General features: G+C 45.5%; 1 protein-coding gene across 2 annotated transcripts in view; it reads right to left on the reverse strand.

Moving 5' to 3' along the window:
- The window catches only part of lef1 (lymphoid enhancer-binding factor 1), a gene marked incomplete at both ends in the record, with an annotated part of 43,753 nt that overhangs the window by 16,408 nt on the left and 12,299 nt on the right, over window positions 1-15,046 (reverse strand). For both annotated transcript variants that reach the window (XM_083990909.1, XM_083990910.1), the window contains one exon: window positions 4,138-4,270. In XM_083990909.1, the coding sequence (XP_083847035.1) occupies window positions 4,138-4,270 (133 nt within the window). The remainder of the gene's footprint in view (window positions 1-4,137; window positions 4,271-15,046) is intronic.

A 15,046-nucleotide genomic window follows, 5' to 3' on the forward strand; every position in this document is an offset into this window, starting at 1 on the left:
CTGTGGTCTGAAGGGGCCTCCCTCCTGAGAGACAGGGCGAACGGGGGGCTTATATCTCCAAAGCCAATGTTGCAACGCTGGATTCACAGCGCGCGCAGCACTACCCCCTGCCCACTAATCCACCACCGAACACTCCTTAGGGCCCTCCTGAGGGCAGGAGGGAAGGATGCATAGGGGTGAGGCAGCGAGGGAGGAGAGGAGAGACCCAGCGTGTTAACCTTGTCACTCACATCCCTAAGGTGCCTAATTACTCACCCCCACCCACACCCCCCACCCCTTCTCTTTCACACGTTCCTGTTGACACCCAAACAGTGCTTCACACTTGCATTTCCTCTTGAAAACAAGCAACACCGACACGATTCTCATTGTAAACCCCTGGAAATAATCTGTATTCAAATTAGCGCTCACATATCATGCATTTTTTTTTTAAAAGAGAAAATACAATATAAAAAAGGTTTAACTGCAAAATGTTCAAAGCCACCCCACCACCCCTCCCACCCCCCACACACACACACACACCCACCCTCAACCTTCCATCCTACATTGCGGCCCTGTGCATATTAGAGCTCATAATGAGAAAATCCATGATTGTTTTTCATAATTAACGAGCAGATCAAAGTCTGAGCCCACTAAGGAAGGCAGAGCATCAACTGGTCGATATGATAGAGAGAGAGAGATAGAGAAGAGAGAGAGAGAGAGAGAGAGAGAGAGAGAGAGAGAGAGAGAGAGACAGCAAGAAAGAGAATAAGAGAGGATTCGTTTTAAGCATTTTCAGCTTAGCTCTGCTGGTATACACACACACATGAATATGCCTGGGGAAATCATTGGCAGCTAATTCTGCAACTGGATCGCTTGGACATGGATTTCTTTTGGGCGTCTGAGTGCAAAGATCAAATATAGTAAGAAGAAAAGTCCTCCAGGGGTCCAAACTGCTCTGCTGTGTTTGTCAGAAACTGAGTGGATCTCTACGGACCGACACAAAGAGTCAAATGGAAGTAGTAGCAGTATTACCTCATAAATTGTAGTACATGACAACAAGTTTCTGAAATCGAACGCATGCATGTGCGCATGGTGTAGCTACTGCTCAGTTCCATGTCAACACAATTCTTTCTTGCTTCCATTTGAAAAAAAAAAAAAAAAAAACTCCAAAAAAACGTGTCTGGCGCATGATTCCTCTGACATATGTGGAGCACAATTTCTTTATATGTCTCACTCCCTTCATCTCACTAAGCTGTGTACTCTTGTGCTCAGTTCTATTTTGTTATTTATAGCTGATCCCTTAGAACCTCCCAGCGTCATCATCATCTTCATCATCGCCTACATCCTGTCTGATTCCTCCCCTCCTTTTCAACTTGCAGCCGCAGGAGCAGAAAAAGCTGCGAAAGGAGGGAGGAAAAGGAAAAGAGAGAGAGAAAAAAAAAAAGGTGCGGGACCAAAACTATGGAGGGCCCACGTCTGTTCGCATTCGTGAGAAGCTGCCAAAGTCTCCAGCTGCGCGGGGCTGAGGAGCTCGTCCAAATTGCTGAGGAGCTCCTCTGCAGCTGTCAGAGCTGTAGCTCGATGTTGTTACTGAGAGGCAACGGGTGCAGAGGGAGAGGGCAGCAGAGCTCAGCGCGCCATCCCACAGGCCGCATCAAATGAGTTCACGCTTAGAGCCGATAGGAGGGATGACTTTTTGCTGCGACACGTTTTGGTTTGTGTGTGTCCATTGATTCCTGACGGTGTTGACAGGACGAGGATGTAAAACAGATACACAGTGATAAAAACAGAAAACAGGTTCTGGTTCAGTTTAGTGCAAACTGAGGTCGCTGATCAGCATCGCTGCAATATCTTGAGTCTGTTTAGCCTTGTTTATTTGAGGTTGATGTAAAACATTGGTTCCCCACACTTTTTTCCTTGAAGCCCCGCCTGCTCGTGTCCAAGACAAGCCAGCCTGCACAGACGCATCAGAAAAATAAACTAATCTGTTACAAACATTTATTTACAAAAATAAACTGCAGTTGTAAGTTTTTGTTCCTATTCTCTTTGTTTATACATCATTTTGATTATCCAACTGGGTGTGTTATTGGGATTTTAAATTCTAATATGCGCAAATATCATTTTGATAACCTCACAACCTCGGGTTGGGAACCAATGATGTAAAACACAAAAACGTTTTGAACACCAGTTCAACAGAGCACAGCGGCAAATTATATTGTGTAAAATTTCCCGTTTAAACCCCGACTGTGGAGTAGCACAGACTCCAGCACATTGTATTATCAATATGAGATTATCACTTTTAACTCATTGAGTGCCAGCCCTTTTATAAAATGGTCAGTGCCATGTGCCAGCGTTTCGGGGCATTTTGAGTAATATTTTAAGACCAAGAGAATATTTTGTATTATGACTCTGAAAACACAAAATAGCTCAAAGGAAAGAGGAGACTCTCTATTTAACTAGGGAAAAACCATTTGTTTGTACCTTGTTCCATTCTTAATTTATCTTAAGTTGAATAGAGCCTGGTTGCACCAAAAAGACCACTTTTTTTCTAGAAAGCTGAGAAAAATGCATTTTTGTGAAAGAGAGTCTCTCAAGAAAAACAGTGATTTATCCGTTTTAATTTTGGCTTCAAAAACATGTAAGACGTCTGAAAATTTCATTTCACATGTTTTTTCATTGTACAAAAAAAAAAAAAAAACTAAAAAATACAACAAGTAGGAGTCCTACTATGCAGAGTGATGCCTGCTCTCCTACTCCTCCTGCAGTTGCTGCCCCCTCACCCTCTCCCCCCCCCCCTCCCCTCACCCCCTCTCTGCCCCTCCCCTCTCCTACTTCTCCTCCTGCTGCTTCCCCTCGTCTCTGAAGGAGGGAGACGTCATGGCGTCTTCAGCCTCTGTGCTGGACGCGGCCGCGGCAGCGACGCACCGCGCTGACCTCTCGGTTCGTCGTCACGACGTCGGTTTACAGCAACTGGTGAAACTGACTCCGCGATCCGCTTTCGCTTCGGCATTTCGGTGCTGATCATCTAGATGAGTTTACCTTTCCTGCCTCCTCCGATCACTTCATGCTGGAGCTATGCTAATAGCACCGTGGCTAAGCTTTCCTCCAGCTCCACGTTACACTTGTTCCAGGCTCTGCCCGTCGTTTTCCTCTAGAAATAGAAACTTTTCCCAACTTTTTTTTATCTCTGTACCGATCGCACTCGTCTTCTCCTTCCTCTTCACTTCTTGCTCTGATCTACAGTCTTCTTCGTTCTACACATCCCAGAAGCCCCAAAATTACTCACAGTGTGCGCAACAGCGTCCCCATTTACCAGCCGCAGAAAACTGCATTTGACGTATATATACGTCAATGGCACTCAAGCGTTGGATTTTGATTGACGTATATATACGTCAATGGCACTCAATGAGTTAAAAGCAACCAGCAGGGACACTTCCTGGGTCTGGGTCTTTTCTGACTTTCAGTTGAGTTTCTAATCAATTTGAGCCGTTAACTAATGTTCCTACTGGTTGTAAATACAAGATGGAGGAGGGAACACAGCAGCTATATCCTGGATTTAAATAGTAGAGGTGCACCGATCCGACTCAATTGATCGATATCAGCATTTAGTAGATCAGGTATCACTTCAACTCAACATGAACTACAGCTCTTTCATCAGACTTGTCATAAAATTCAGTGACTCCTCAATCAGCTGTATTTATTCAGTCGTGGCAGGGCAGGCTGCCAACTGAAGGTTTCAGTCCCACAGCAAAGCCTGGCCTCATGTTACCCTCAATAAAAAAACTCCTTCCAGGCAGTAACGTTTACAAATTTGAAATCTGGCGAAAAGAGAGAGCCCTGTTGTCAGAGAGGTAGAGCTCAGAGGGAGCAAAGAAGTTTGATCAAACTGAGTAAGTTGTCCTTCTCTTGCTTACTAAAGCAGCTCGGATGTGTTTTGAAAATATTGCCACCGCGTATTGAACTTGTTAAGCGGGAGGACGCCAAGCGCATCCGGAATATTTTGGAACGCGGACCAGTCACAGAGATTTTGTCAAAGCATGAAGAAGAAAACCCTCTCTGAGTGAGTAATAAGCAGAGGCATGTTTTGTTTGTATTGCACCCAGCTGCCACGCAGTCGGTGTACAGGCCGTCAGTGTTGTGTCATGCTCTGGTTTCTACCTTGCTTGTTGCTGCCATCCTGGGGGTGATGGCCAGAGTGAGATCCGGGGGCGAAGTGCTCGTCGCTGTACGTGATCAGCGGGGTGAGTGGGTGGACGGCATGGGACGGCTGCACCACGGGGACTTTGTTGGACTGTTGAGGAAAAACACAAAGACATTCAACACATGAGGCAAGAGGGATGAGGTTGTACGTGAGCGTCAACTGCGTGACTCCATGAGCAATATGGTTGTGTTGCTTGTCACATGATGCTGGGACTGGTAAAGGCACAGAGTGCGGGTGGTCTACTGAGCAGCACAGAGACTCCTTATAGATGTGGGTGACGCTTATTAGGATGGTCAAGGGAAAAAAAAGAAACTTAAAAAACATTCTTCCAATTTCTTTTCTTTTTACTACTGCATGAGCCCAGCACATAAAAACTTTGTTTAGCCTAGGTCAGCGGGATGGCAAACCCTATTCCCTCGAGGAAGGAGGCAAAAAACAAGTCAAAGAGGTGCACGAGCGTGTTTGAGACAGCAAAAGAGAGAAAGATGCAAGCAGAGCTGGAGCGAACAGGAGCAAGCGAGCGATAGACCAAAGAGAAGGGGAGAGAAAAGAGACTCGCAGGGTAGAGTTAGAGCAGAGGTCTTAGGCGGGAGATCAAAGGCAGTCATTAGCTGGTGAATAAGGGGAGTTCATTACAGAGAAAGAGCCGGGGGAAGGAGAGATGAGGGATGGAGGAGGAGGAGGAGGAGGAGAGGGGGGGGGTTGGCTACGGAGAGAGAGCACGAGTGAGACAGATGTCTGTAGCGGTACTTAATGCAGGGGTAATCACGTCAACAGTGGCCTGGCCACAAGCCCCCCCCCCACCACCACCTCCCCATCCCCTTCCCCATCCCCGGCTGACTCACAGAGACCTGCCTCCTGACAACGAAAATAGACCGAGCCAGGCCCAAAAAACCCCGGCCCCCCCAACCCCCAGCCAACAGCGCTTACATGCTTCAGCAGCACTGAACACATGGTAATGCTTAGCCATGCTAAATCTACTATTTACAATCTGAGCCCAGAGCTGAGCTGGAGTCAAAATATCACCTCCACAGGATATATGGCTAATCGCAGAGACATTGGTTCACTGTTGGGTGAGACGCGTCTCTCGCGCTGAACGGGCACCCACAACAAGCCTTTAAATCAAAAGAGATGGAACTTCGTGAAATGGTAATCAGCGACTCCCGCAGGAACAGTCACCTGATTAATGATGTTGTTGAAGATATTCCACTAAATTTAGTACCAGCATAAAATTCTTACAGACCAGATCTAATCAAGGGATTGTTCTTCGCTCGCTTTCACTTCGTTGTCCTAGTGAGGTGTGTGCCAAGGTGACATTCCTGTGGTGCTAATTGGTGATTGGCGCCCCCCCCACACACACACACACACACACACACACACACGAAATGCTGTGGACACGGGTGGCTGGAATGTCTGAGTTTCCCCGAACCACTCGCAGACTGGCACCACTCTCAACTTAAGACACCCCTCCCCTCCCACCCCCAACTTCTGGGAACGTCCTAACAAGGAACACAAAGGCCAGTATGTGGTGTGGTGTGGTGTGTGTGTGTGTGTGTGTGTCTATGTCTGAGTGTGTGTCTGTGTCCAAAAAACAAAAAAAACAAAAAAAAGCTATGTTTCCCCAACCATGCCAAGCATCATCCACATCAGGCTCCATAACAAAGTCGCCTCCCAGAGTCTAGTTCCATATTTGATATAGACAGCAGTGTAACAGTCAGTGTAACACCTGTTTCAGCGAGACAATTCCTGCCTGAAACTAATGAAGCCATGATGCAGCAGCTTATCACATGAACCAGTGCAGGTGAGCTGGGCTCTTTGACCCCGGTCAGCAAGAGTCAAAGGTGACGGGATAATCTGCAGGTGTGGGAGTGTCAGACCTCATCCTACAGAGGGGAGGGAGGGGGGGTTTATTAGTGAGGGCTGCTAACCCTAAAGGGGCACTAACCGGGACCGGGGTGGCCGGGACATGCCTACGCCAGGGGCTAAATGATAGCATTCTCACCCATATTATTTTACGCCTCTCCACTCCCATTTGTTATTCTTTGGGAATGAGATAAGAACCTGGGGATTATCATTTTTAGCTGGAAGTCTTCTCCAACTTGTATCAAAGGAGACAGAAAGGGAAGGGAAGGGGGGGTTGGAACAAAAGTTACTCGCTTTTACTCAGTCACACAAATATGAACTGTGGCATTAAAAAAAAAAAAAAAAAATTATATTGGGTGATTTGACACTTTATCGCTCACTAAAGCCAGAGCCCGCTACCAAAGAAGAGAAGCCATCTTTTGTGCTTTCCCCAGTTACAGCTGTCAAATCTTATTTTTCTCCACTTCTTAATAAACTGCCTGCATTGTGGCGAAATCCACCAGGGAAAAACCAGCAGTCCTCTGTGACTGATACAGAATTTATGGCTATTTGGGTGCACATTTACACAAACTGCATGCTCCAACTAGTCATGGTTTTACCTGAGGAGGAAAAGAGGAGCAATGAATTGTAATTTAGGCTTCATACAGTACACCTTCACATCTCTTACAGCAGATCTAATACGCGAAGTGTATTAGGGTTAAATAAAATGTTACGACTGTGCCTCTTTGGTGTTGGAATGATGATGAGCCAACAGCCGTCATGGAGCCACCATTTTAATACTTCCAGGTGGAGACTTGTTGGCTTGCTGCGCCCACTTTGCAGAGCTCTTGGCGAGCTCACAGACAAAAAAGGAAAAAAAGAAAACGCACGACACCCTTTTACCAATATCCTGCAGGAAGTAGTTGGAGACACTCAACTGACCACAACCGTGAGGGTCACGTCACATCACAGCGATTTGATCACCTCTCATCCCCATGCTGACTCTGAAAGCCCTCAGCAGCAGCAGCAGCGGTCTTGCAATGGAGGGCAGCCATATTGGAGGTCCCTTTTATTATATAGGAGAAATAATAGGCTTAGGATCTTTCTATTCATATTTTTCAGGGAGAGCGAAAGAGGAGAGGCGGCAAGGATTGAAAAGAAAACGTTCCATTTGGAATTTCATATCCAGGCTTGGCCGGCCCTTTTAAAGAACCCCTCAGATGTGGTTTTAAGAGAAATTCATTGTGCGGAACTGGAGCTGGCAGGGAGCCCTCCATGGAGGAGACACTCCAGTGTGTTTCAGCACGGGGAGCCAGTGACTTGGCGTGCCGTCTGAAGTTGGGGGTGGGGAAGAGAAATGGGACGGTTCATTTTTGTTTCTTTCTTATTCTTTTTTTTTTTTTTTTTTTTTTTTGTGAGGGAGGATTTTTTGATGACGGCACGCCGGTGTCTCTGAGCTTGTATTCTGTCAAATTCCACCAACATCCTGCCACGGTTTCTAAGTGCCGAGTGTGTGTTTGAGTGTGTGTCTATGAGTTATATGGAATAACTATCCCTGCAATATTGCCTTTTTAGCATCTCTCTCCCTCTCTCCCCTCGCAGCACAGCTTTTGTACTCCACTCAATTATACCACTTCTGCAGAGTGGAGTGGAAAAAAGGGAAAGCGGGAATTTTATAATAATCACTTCCCACTTCTGTAATTTATATGCAATGAGGACTCTTCGCGCCTGCAGCTACAATCAAGTGTGTAGAAACCATGTGAGGTGTTTCGCAAACAGCTGGGGAGATGGCAGCTCAAGTGGTGGTGGCTGTGGGTTCCCATGCTGCTAAAATCTTTTCACTAAGATGCCCTTCTCACCCCAAAACCCAACCTCACCTACTCAGGGGATTTTCTGCACACTGGAGGAAAAGTATGCACCAAAAAAAAGAAAGAAAAAAAAAAGGCCCAGGATATTAACAGGAAAAAAAAGACAAGACAGGAAACAGGGCAAATAGTGTTGGCAATAATTTGCTGTGAATTTCCAATAAAATAACACCATTCCCACCTGAGGAAATCTTTTAAGACAACAGTGAATCACTGGCCGAGAGCACACACCCTCGTGTGATTGTTTAAATATAGTCTTTGGCTACTGTTTCCACTGACAATGGTTCATAAAGACGCCAAGATTACAGACAGAAAGACTCTGTAAATGCTGAAAGTCTGAGTATGAAGCGAGGGTGTGTCCGTATAGCTGAAATCATACAGAGTCGCCCTCAGACCAGGTGTTCACTCTCAGGTGCGTTTCTGTGCAAGTTGTCCAACCTTTTCCCAACAAAAGTAAGCAAACATTCTCTCACTGTCTCCCATTTACAGCCCAGGAAAAGAAAAAAAGGGACCATACCTCACTCCCTCCCCTCCCTCTCTTTACCAAAACCAGTGGAGACCAACCTGAGGAAGCTTAAATAAATAACCAATTACCATTCGTAGCACTGGTTGAACCCCACCAGCTTCGAGTGGAGTGCTAAAAATGGAATGTTTTATTGGCAGGATGGCCCCTTAGCCAGGGGGCTTAATGTAACGAAACCCAATTAATGGAGAAGAAAGCCAGGCCGCCAGCGAGCGATGGAGCACCACGCGCCCGGGGTAATGAGACGAACAAGCGAAGCCAACCACAGGGACAGAAGAGGAGGAGGCTACGAATAACAGGAAAAGCCTGCCCTGGAGAGAAATTAACATCAGTGAAGTCCCCCCCCCCCCAAAAAAAAAAAAAAAATCTCTTCTTCTCCCTCCTCTTTTCATTGGAATCAGAAATCCTGCATGCTACTCAAGAGTCCAAAAGTTGAATAGAGGCGATGACACTGAAGGCTGAAGCCAGCTGGTTAAAAAGGTACAAGGGACAAACGCAAACTTGAGGCCGAGTGGTGCAAATGGCTCACACAGCCCCCCCCCCCCCCCCCCCCCCCAAAAAAAAAGAAGCATGAAGCACATACACAGTGTTATGGTTTTAGTGGCTAAGTCGCAGCGCCAATTTATCGTTGTGAGGAAACTTGTGACGCCAGCCCTCTAAATACAACCGTTACACCCACATGGACGCACAAGCCATACGCCAAACACTTCACATTAACACATATGACCGACACATGTCACTGTATAAACATGGAATCCACACACACACACACACACACACACAAACACACAAAAAAAACATTGACTCAAAAGGGCACATAGACACGCTGTAAAATGTGGTTATGGTACATGGTGAATGGTGGATGTACATGGTGGATCAGGCTGCAATAACCACGCGTTTAATGAATTTAACACATACATGCTACATATGAACACAAAGGAGCTATTAACAGCCAAGTTCCCCCCTCTCCCCGCTACCACCAAGCACAAGTGAATAGGCGACGGGGTGGATTACCCATCATCCTTCAGTTGGCATGAAGAGCGTGTGCTCCGAGCAAACCAATCACGCTAGCTCTTACACTGACATTCTCAACGTGCAAAGAAGATAATTTGTGTGAAATGTGCCTGCCCCAGATGAAAAGACTTGATCCACTTTATAAACTGTTCAACTCTTAATTTCTATATGTCGTGGAGCTATTAAAAACCCAGGGAAGAGCAACAGAACATGAGGAGCGATCCAGTTATTTTTCCCCTTTTCAGCCAAGCCACAGCGAGTTAAGTGAAGGAAGACAACAATCGGTCTCATTTCAAAAAGGTCATCCAAGAGGTCAGGGTGAATTTAGGCTTGCTGCCTTCCACCTTGGGTCTCTTGGCCGAAAACCAACCTTACAAGATCAGCATCTCCGACCCGGTGTCCAACATCTCGTCTCGCGAGAAACATAGACTGCTTTACGGCACTACGACACAAACACGCCCAGTAATTCGTAATCTTTCTTAACGTAATACACCTCGGTAGACATCGCTCCACAGATTGCCTTCTTGCCGCCTTTGTTGGAAACAAATGCACATGGCCGGGGGATGGTTAGCGGTGAGTTTTTACGACTGAAACTGTAGGGGGAGCTCCTTAGAGAGAAAAAAGTGATCAAAACGGTGAAAAAGCGACCGGACTTGCACAGCTCCCCTTTAGGGCTAATTCATTTCCAAAAACTGCTGGGCATTGTAGTTTTTGGGTATGGGACCTTGGGTACTTTTGACTATTTTAGGCAGATGCAACATACAACGTCCTGGTGGATTCCCTAAAGATAAACAAAATGATAATGAAGGGACATGCCAACCTGTGCAACAGTGTGTTTAAGGCAACAATGGGGCTCAGTTCAAGTGATTAATTAATGGTTTTGCTTAAGGCTGCACAATTAATCGCAATGTAATCAAAATTGCAATATGGCCAAGCGCAACATCCAAATAACAGGAGCTAATATCCTTTTCTTTCTTTCTTTTTTTCTTTTTTTTTAATCAAGGCAAAATGTGTCACAACATTGTTTGACGATGTTAGCACCATTTGTGTTGAGGTGAGGTGTTGCTACAGAGATGCCCTGGCCAACCATTTATAATCTCAAGAAGTAAAGAACAAGGCCAAACATAAATATATTTTTCAAATGAAAATGAAAAGCAAAAATTACCATTCCAGGCACAGGATAACTTTGGTGATTCAATTTGATCTGTTGACACAAATAGAAAATAAAGCATATCATCAAATTTATACTGTAAATGCATGCAAGATAGTAAGATGCAAAGTTTGTGTACAGCTTCCCTATTATTGTATTACATTTCCCTTCTTGACCATATTGCCATGTGGTGTGTACTGTATATACTGTCTCGGCTGAAGGTTTTGGCAGTGAAATGTTTCCATGCCACATGAACAATTGCCACCATGCTCACACACAATCCAAGCGCTGTGTGGGAGTTGATCATCTCTGAGTGGAGGTCGGCTCCTCCGCAATCGTGTTTGCAGAGAGTGTGTGTGTGGTGGAGGTGTGGTGGGGGGTTGGGCCTCTGCTCTGGCAGCGCCCTGGGCGAACTGCAGGATGTTCACCTTGCGGCGGGGCACAAGGCTCATTATCACAGCAGGACCTGGTCACATCAAAGGACTGAGGAAAGGGCAAACATTCTGCTGAAGTGCCACTGTCAGCAGGCCTGCGAGCGGCACATGCGCACACATACACACAAAAGACGGACCGCACACACACTAGAGTACCCACTAGGCAACTATACCCCCACAAAGAACATGGCTGCTCTCTGTAGCATCACCACCATCATCATTTATCAGCACTAGTAGCTGATATATAGATATAAACACAGCTACCTTGAATCCAAATAGTCAAAAGCCTGTCGCTGTATGTGTCGGTGCCTCATCAATCTGATCAGCTGTGTGTCCCACATCATGGGAAATGTCCTACTTGGGGCCTTGTGTTTGAAATCAGCCGTTAAAACTGACCACGAGCAGGAAATGTTGGAGCACACTTGTCTTTTTTCTTTTTTTTTTCTTCCTGAATCAATCGGCATCCCTCTCCAGCAGCTATTTATAGCAACCCCGCTGCTGCATTAACACACTGCATGATTTATCATTAGAAGCCAGCTCTGGTCTGCTGAGTAGCTACATTCATGCCAGGCTGCATGGTGGTGCCAACATCCACATTCAACAACAACAACACACGAAGGGCCCCCGAGTGTCGGACACAAATAAAATCGCAGCACAGGCTAACTATCTGCAGCTAGCACGCTAAAACCTTAGCAGCCCGTACAATACCAGAGACAGAGAGAAAGAGGGGCGAGAAAATGCAGTGCAGAATGGGGGGAAAAAGTGCTGATGAGTTGCCTTATGCAGGAGCTTCATAGAGCCGTCGAACAAGAGCGGATTTGCCTGCTACACCTAGATAGTGCCCCCCCTTCTCCCTTCCTCAGCTTTCGCCCAGGTATTCTGGGTATGAATGGCTGTCAGTTTGGATTTGGAAGCTCAGCGTTGAGGGGGGGAAAATAAGAGTCTGGTGGGGGTCTTTGTGTGTCTCTACCTGTGGAGACGAGAGCTAGAGACAGTACTCTTCTCTCTAAGCCCGAGCTAGCCCCAACGCAACGCAATGCTCCGCAACCACCGCTGTCTGTCGAGGGGAAGGTGGTAAATGTTAGCACTGTGCGAGCTAGCCGGGGCAGACAGCAGCAGCACAGGCTGTGGAGGCGCTGCCGTGTTTGCAGGGAAGGTTTTTCAATGGCACACACCAGGAAAATGTGGATGGGGAGGTGATTTGAATGAGAGCTGCTTCTGCCTGAGCTGTAGAGAGTATTGACCTAGTTTTCCGTCTGTATTTCACTCAGACAGATGCGCTCCCACCCACATAATGTTTAAGAATAGAAAGAATAAAAATATTGATGGGTTAGTGAGCCTCTACCATTGATGACTTAATGGAATAAAAAATAGAGAATGGGTGAATTGGATTCAATTTCTTGTGATTGGGTTCAGTATGTAGGTTATGTAATGTTTTGGCAAACTGGAAGGTCCTGAAAATCCCCCTTTGCCTCAGGTGTTATATCACCACCTGTGTCCTGGCTGTGGTCTGAACTTTGACCCCAGAGTCACATGACTAGTGCTCTTTCACCTCAGTGCACCATTCCTCTTGAGGATAAACCCATTCTGTCGTGTTTTTTTGTTGTTTTTTTTACTTTAAAAAATTATCTTTTTACATTATTAGACAAAACCCTGTTTTTGTATTAGGTTACAAATTATATCATGGGTTTTGGTCCTGGTTGTAATCAGACGAGGCTCATGTCACAGTGCTGACACGCATTCATGGTTGTGGATCACTCTGGAAACCTTTCGGCTCATTCACATTATGGACCGTGCAACAATAGCAGCAGCCCACTGTTTGGGTGTGATTCCACGTTTTAAGGGATTAACTGGTAAAGACTACCAACAACTGCCTTTCAGCCTGGAATTAGTCATTAATCAAACCACACATTTTAGGGTTTCTTTCTAGCTAGGCGCACACGCCCCTGCTAAGATCTGAATGAAAAGCACAAAGCTATTCAAATCTGATCCCCTCCGAACAAATGGCTTTTCTCCATCTCCACAGAAAAAGGGAACACTTCAAGAACCTCTCCAAGGATCTGAACGGTCACATGAAAACTCCGCCCCGTCAATTAGCTTTGTGGCAGGGTTTTATGGGCTTTAATACAAACAAAACAATGACCATGTACAACATGGCAACGGACAACGTCTGCTTATCCCCTGATACCGCTAAAGAAATGCTAATAGTAAATTTCTGGAGCACAAAGGGAGCTCCTTAGGTTCAGAGCATATGGTTATAGTGACATTATAGGGTACACTCATGCACCTGATGCCACACATCTGAATGATAAGCGACCCAATGAATACACCGTGGCTGCAATTCAGCTCTTAGCTAGATTTATTCATGGTGAACTACCCCATGTTTGAATACAGTCTAATCTGTCGATTACACATGGAGGGGCGGTTGGATTGAATGAGCTGCAACACATGATGTAACTGTTTTAAGTTATCTTGATGATGTTTGTTCTTTTGTTCAGTTTCAAGAGCTGTAAAAGGGACTCTATCCGTCATTCAACAGACAATTAACTGGCAACTACATAAATGCATCATTTTTTGTTCTTCCAGACTGCAAATTACAAAAAATACTAAACGTAGCGAAGCATAAAGCTTCATCTTAAATGCCCTTACTTGTGGCTTGAAACTGTAACTCCCCAAATCTATGTGTAGCTCCTCTACTATTAAGTTGATGTTAAGTTATTTTCTGTGCAATCATGTTTACATTTATGTTTATGTTTCTCTATGAGCACAGGCACAGCAGAGTTTATGGCCAAGATGGTTGGTAAGCGCCATCAGCTCTCATTGTGGGGTAGCTATGGTAATCCACAACCTGTTTTTAATGACAAGTTGGGCAAGGCAGACCCACATAAAACTGAGCAGCTCTGTGGGTCCAGGTCAGATACCAACTGTTTGGTCAAACAAGTAAGGAAGTCAAAAGTTTTTCGCTCTATTGTTGGTGTGTGTGTGTGTGTAGTGTGGAAGGTTTGTTGGTGTTTGCAATCACGGGACGGGGGTAAAAAAAAAATGCAGTTTTGAGGTCAAGGGGGCACTGTGGGCACTTACATTTCCCCCGTCCGTCATATCAAAAGATCGGGGTACAGTGGGGGTGGACTGATTTGATGTTTTGATGCATTGTTTGATGACGGGCAGCTCAAAGTCGAGGATGCCTCTGTGATGTCTCTCCATTGGAGGACATGAAAAGCGTCACCTGGCCCCTGAGCTGAGGGTTACGGCTGCTAGTGGATTTAAGGGCTCCTGCTGAGCTGGACGGTGGCTCCATTGATGCCACATAATCCATTCAGCGTGACCTTTATTTTCTGTTTTTTTTTTTATAGACTGTTCCACTTCCCCGTCAGCCTGCCTTGTTAAAACTATCACACAATATCACGGTGCTGATGAGCTACATTGTATTATAACAGGACGGTATATCTAATTTATTTAATGTGTACATCCCACAAGGAGAATAAGTGCCTCCCATTACCAACCAAGTCGTCCGATGATCAAAAGAAACAAGGAGCACAAGGCAAGCTCATCAGATGAACAAACACATTCTTGCTAGATATCTTTGTGGGTTTCATCATCCTGCATCAAGTGACTGCTGAGGAAAAAAAAAAACAAAGCCTTGTTCTCATCCCTGTGACATCAGCGCTTACAGACAGAGCGCAGGGGAAGAATCAAAGCCAGGGCGATCATATATTTCCAATTAACTAGTGAATGTGCAATTTTTCATCTGCACTCCACCCAACCTTCAACTAATTGTTTTTAAAATCCCACACCAAAATATCATAGGCTTAAAAAAAGAAAAAGGCATACAAATAAATAATCTCATAACATACGCTAGGCGGTATTAGTCATGAGCATCAAACTCCTACCACGTTCTAGATTTGCCTAAACTAGGAGCAAACATAATTGGGATAAATCTCCTCAGTAAGCCACATAAAAAAAAAGCAGAAGGGTGTAAATTGTTACACTGCTGTGTGTTAAGACACTGAAACAGTTGCACAGATCAGACGAAACTGC

This window comes from Trachurus trachurus (assembly GCF_905171665.1).
Source record: "Trachurus trachurus genome assembly, chromosome: 1".
Classification (NCBI taxonomy): Eukaryota; Metazoa; Chordata; class Actinopteri; order Carangiformes; family Carangidae; genus Trachurus; species Trachurus trachurus.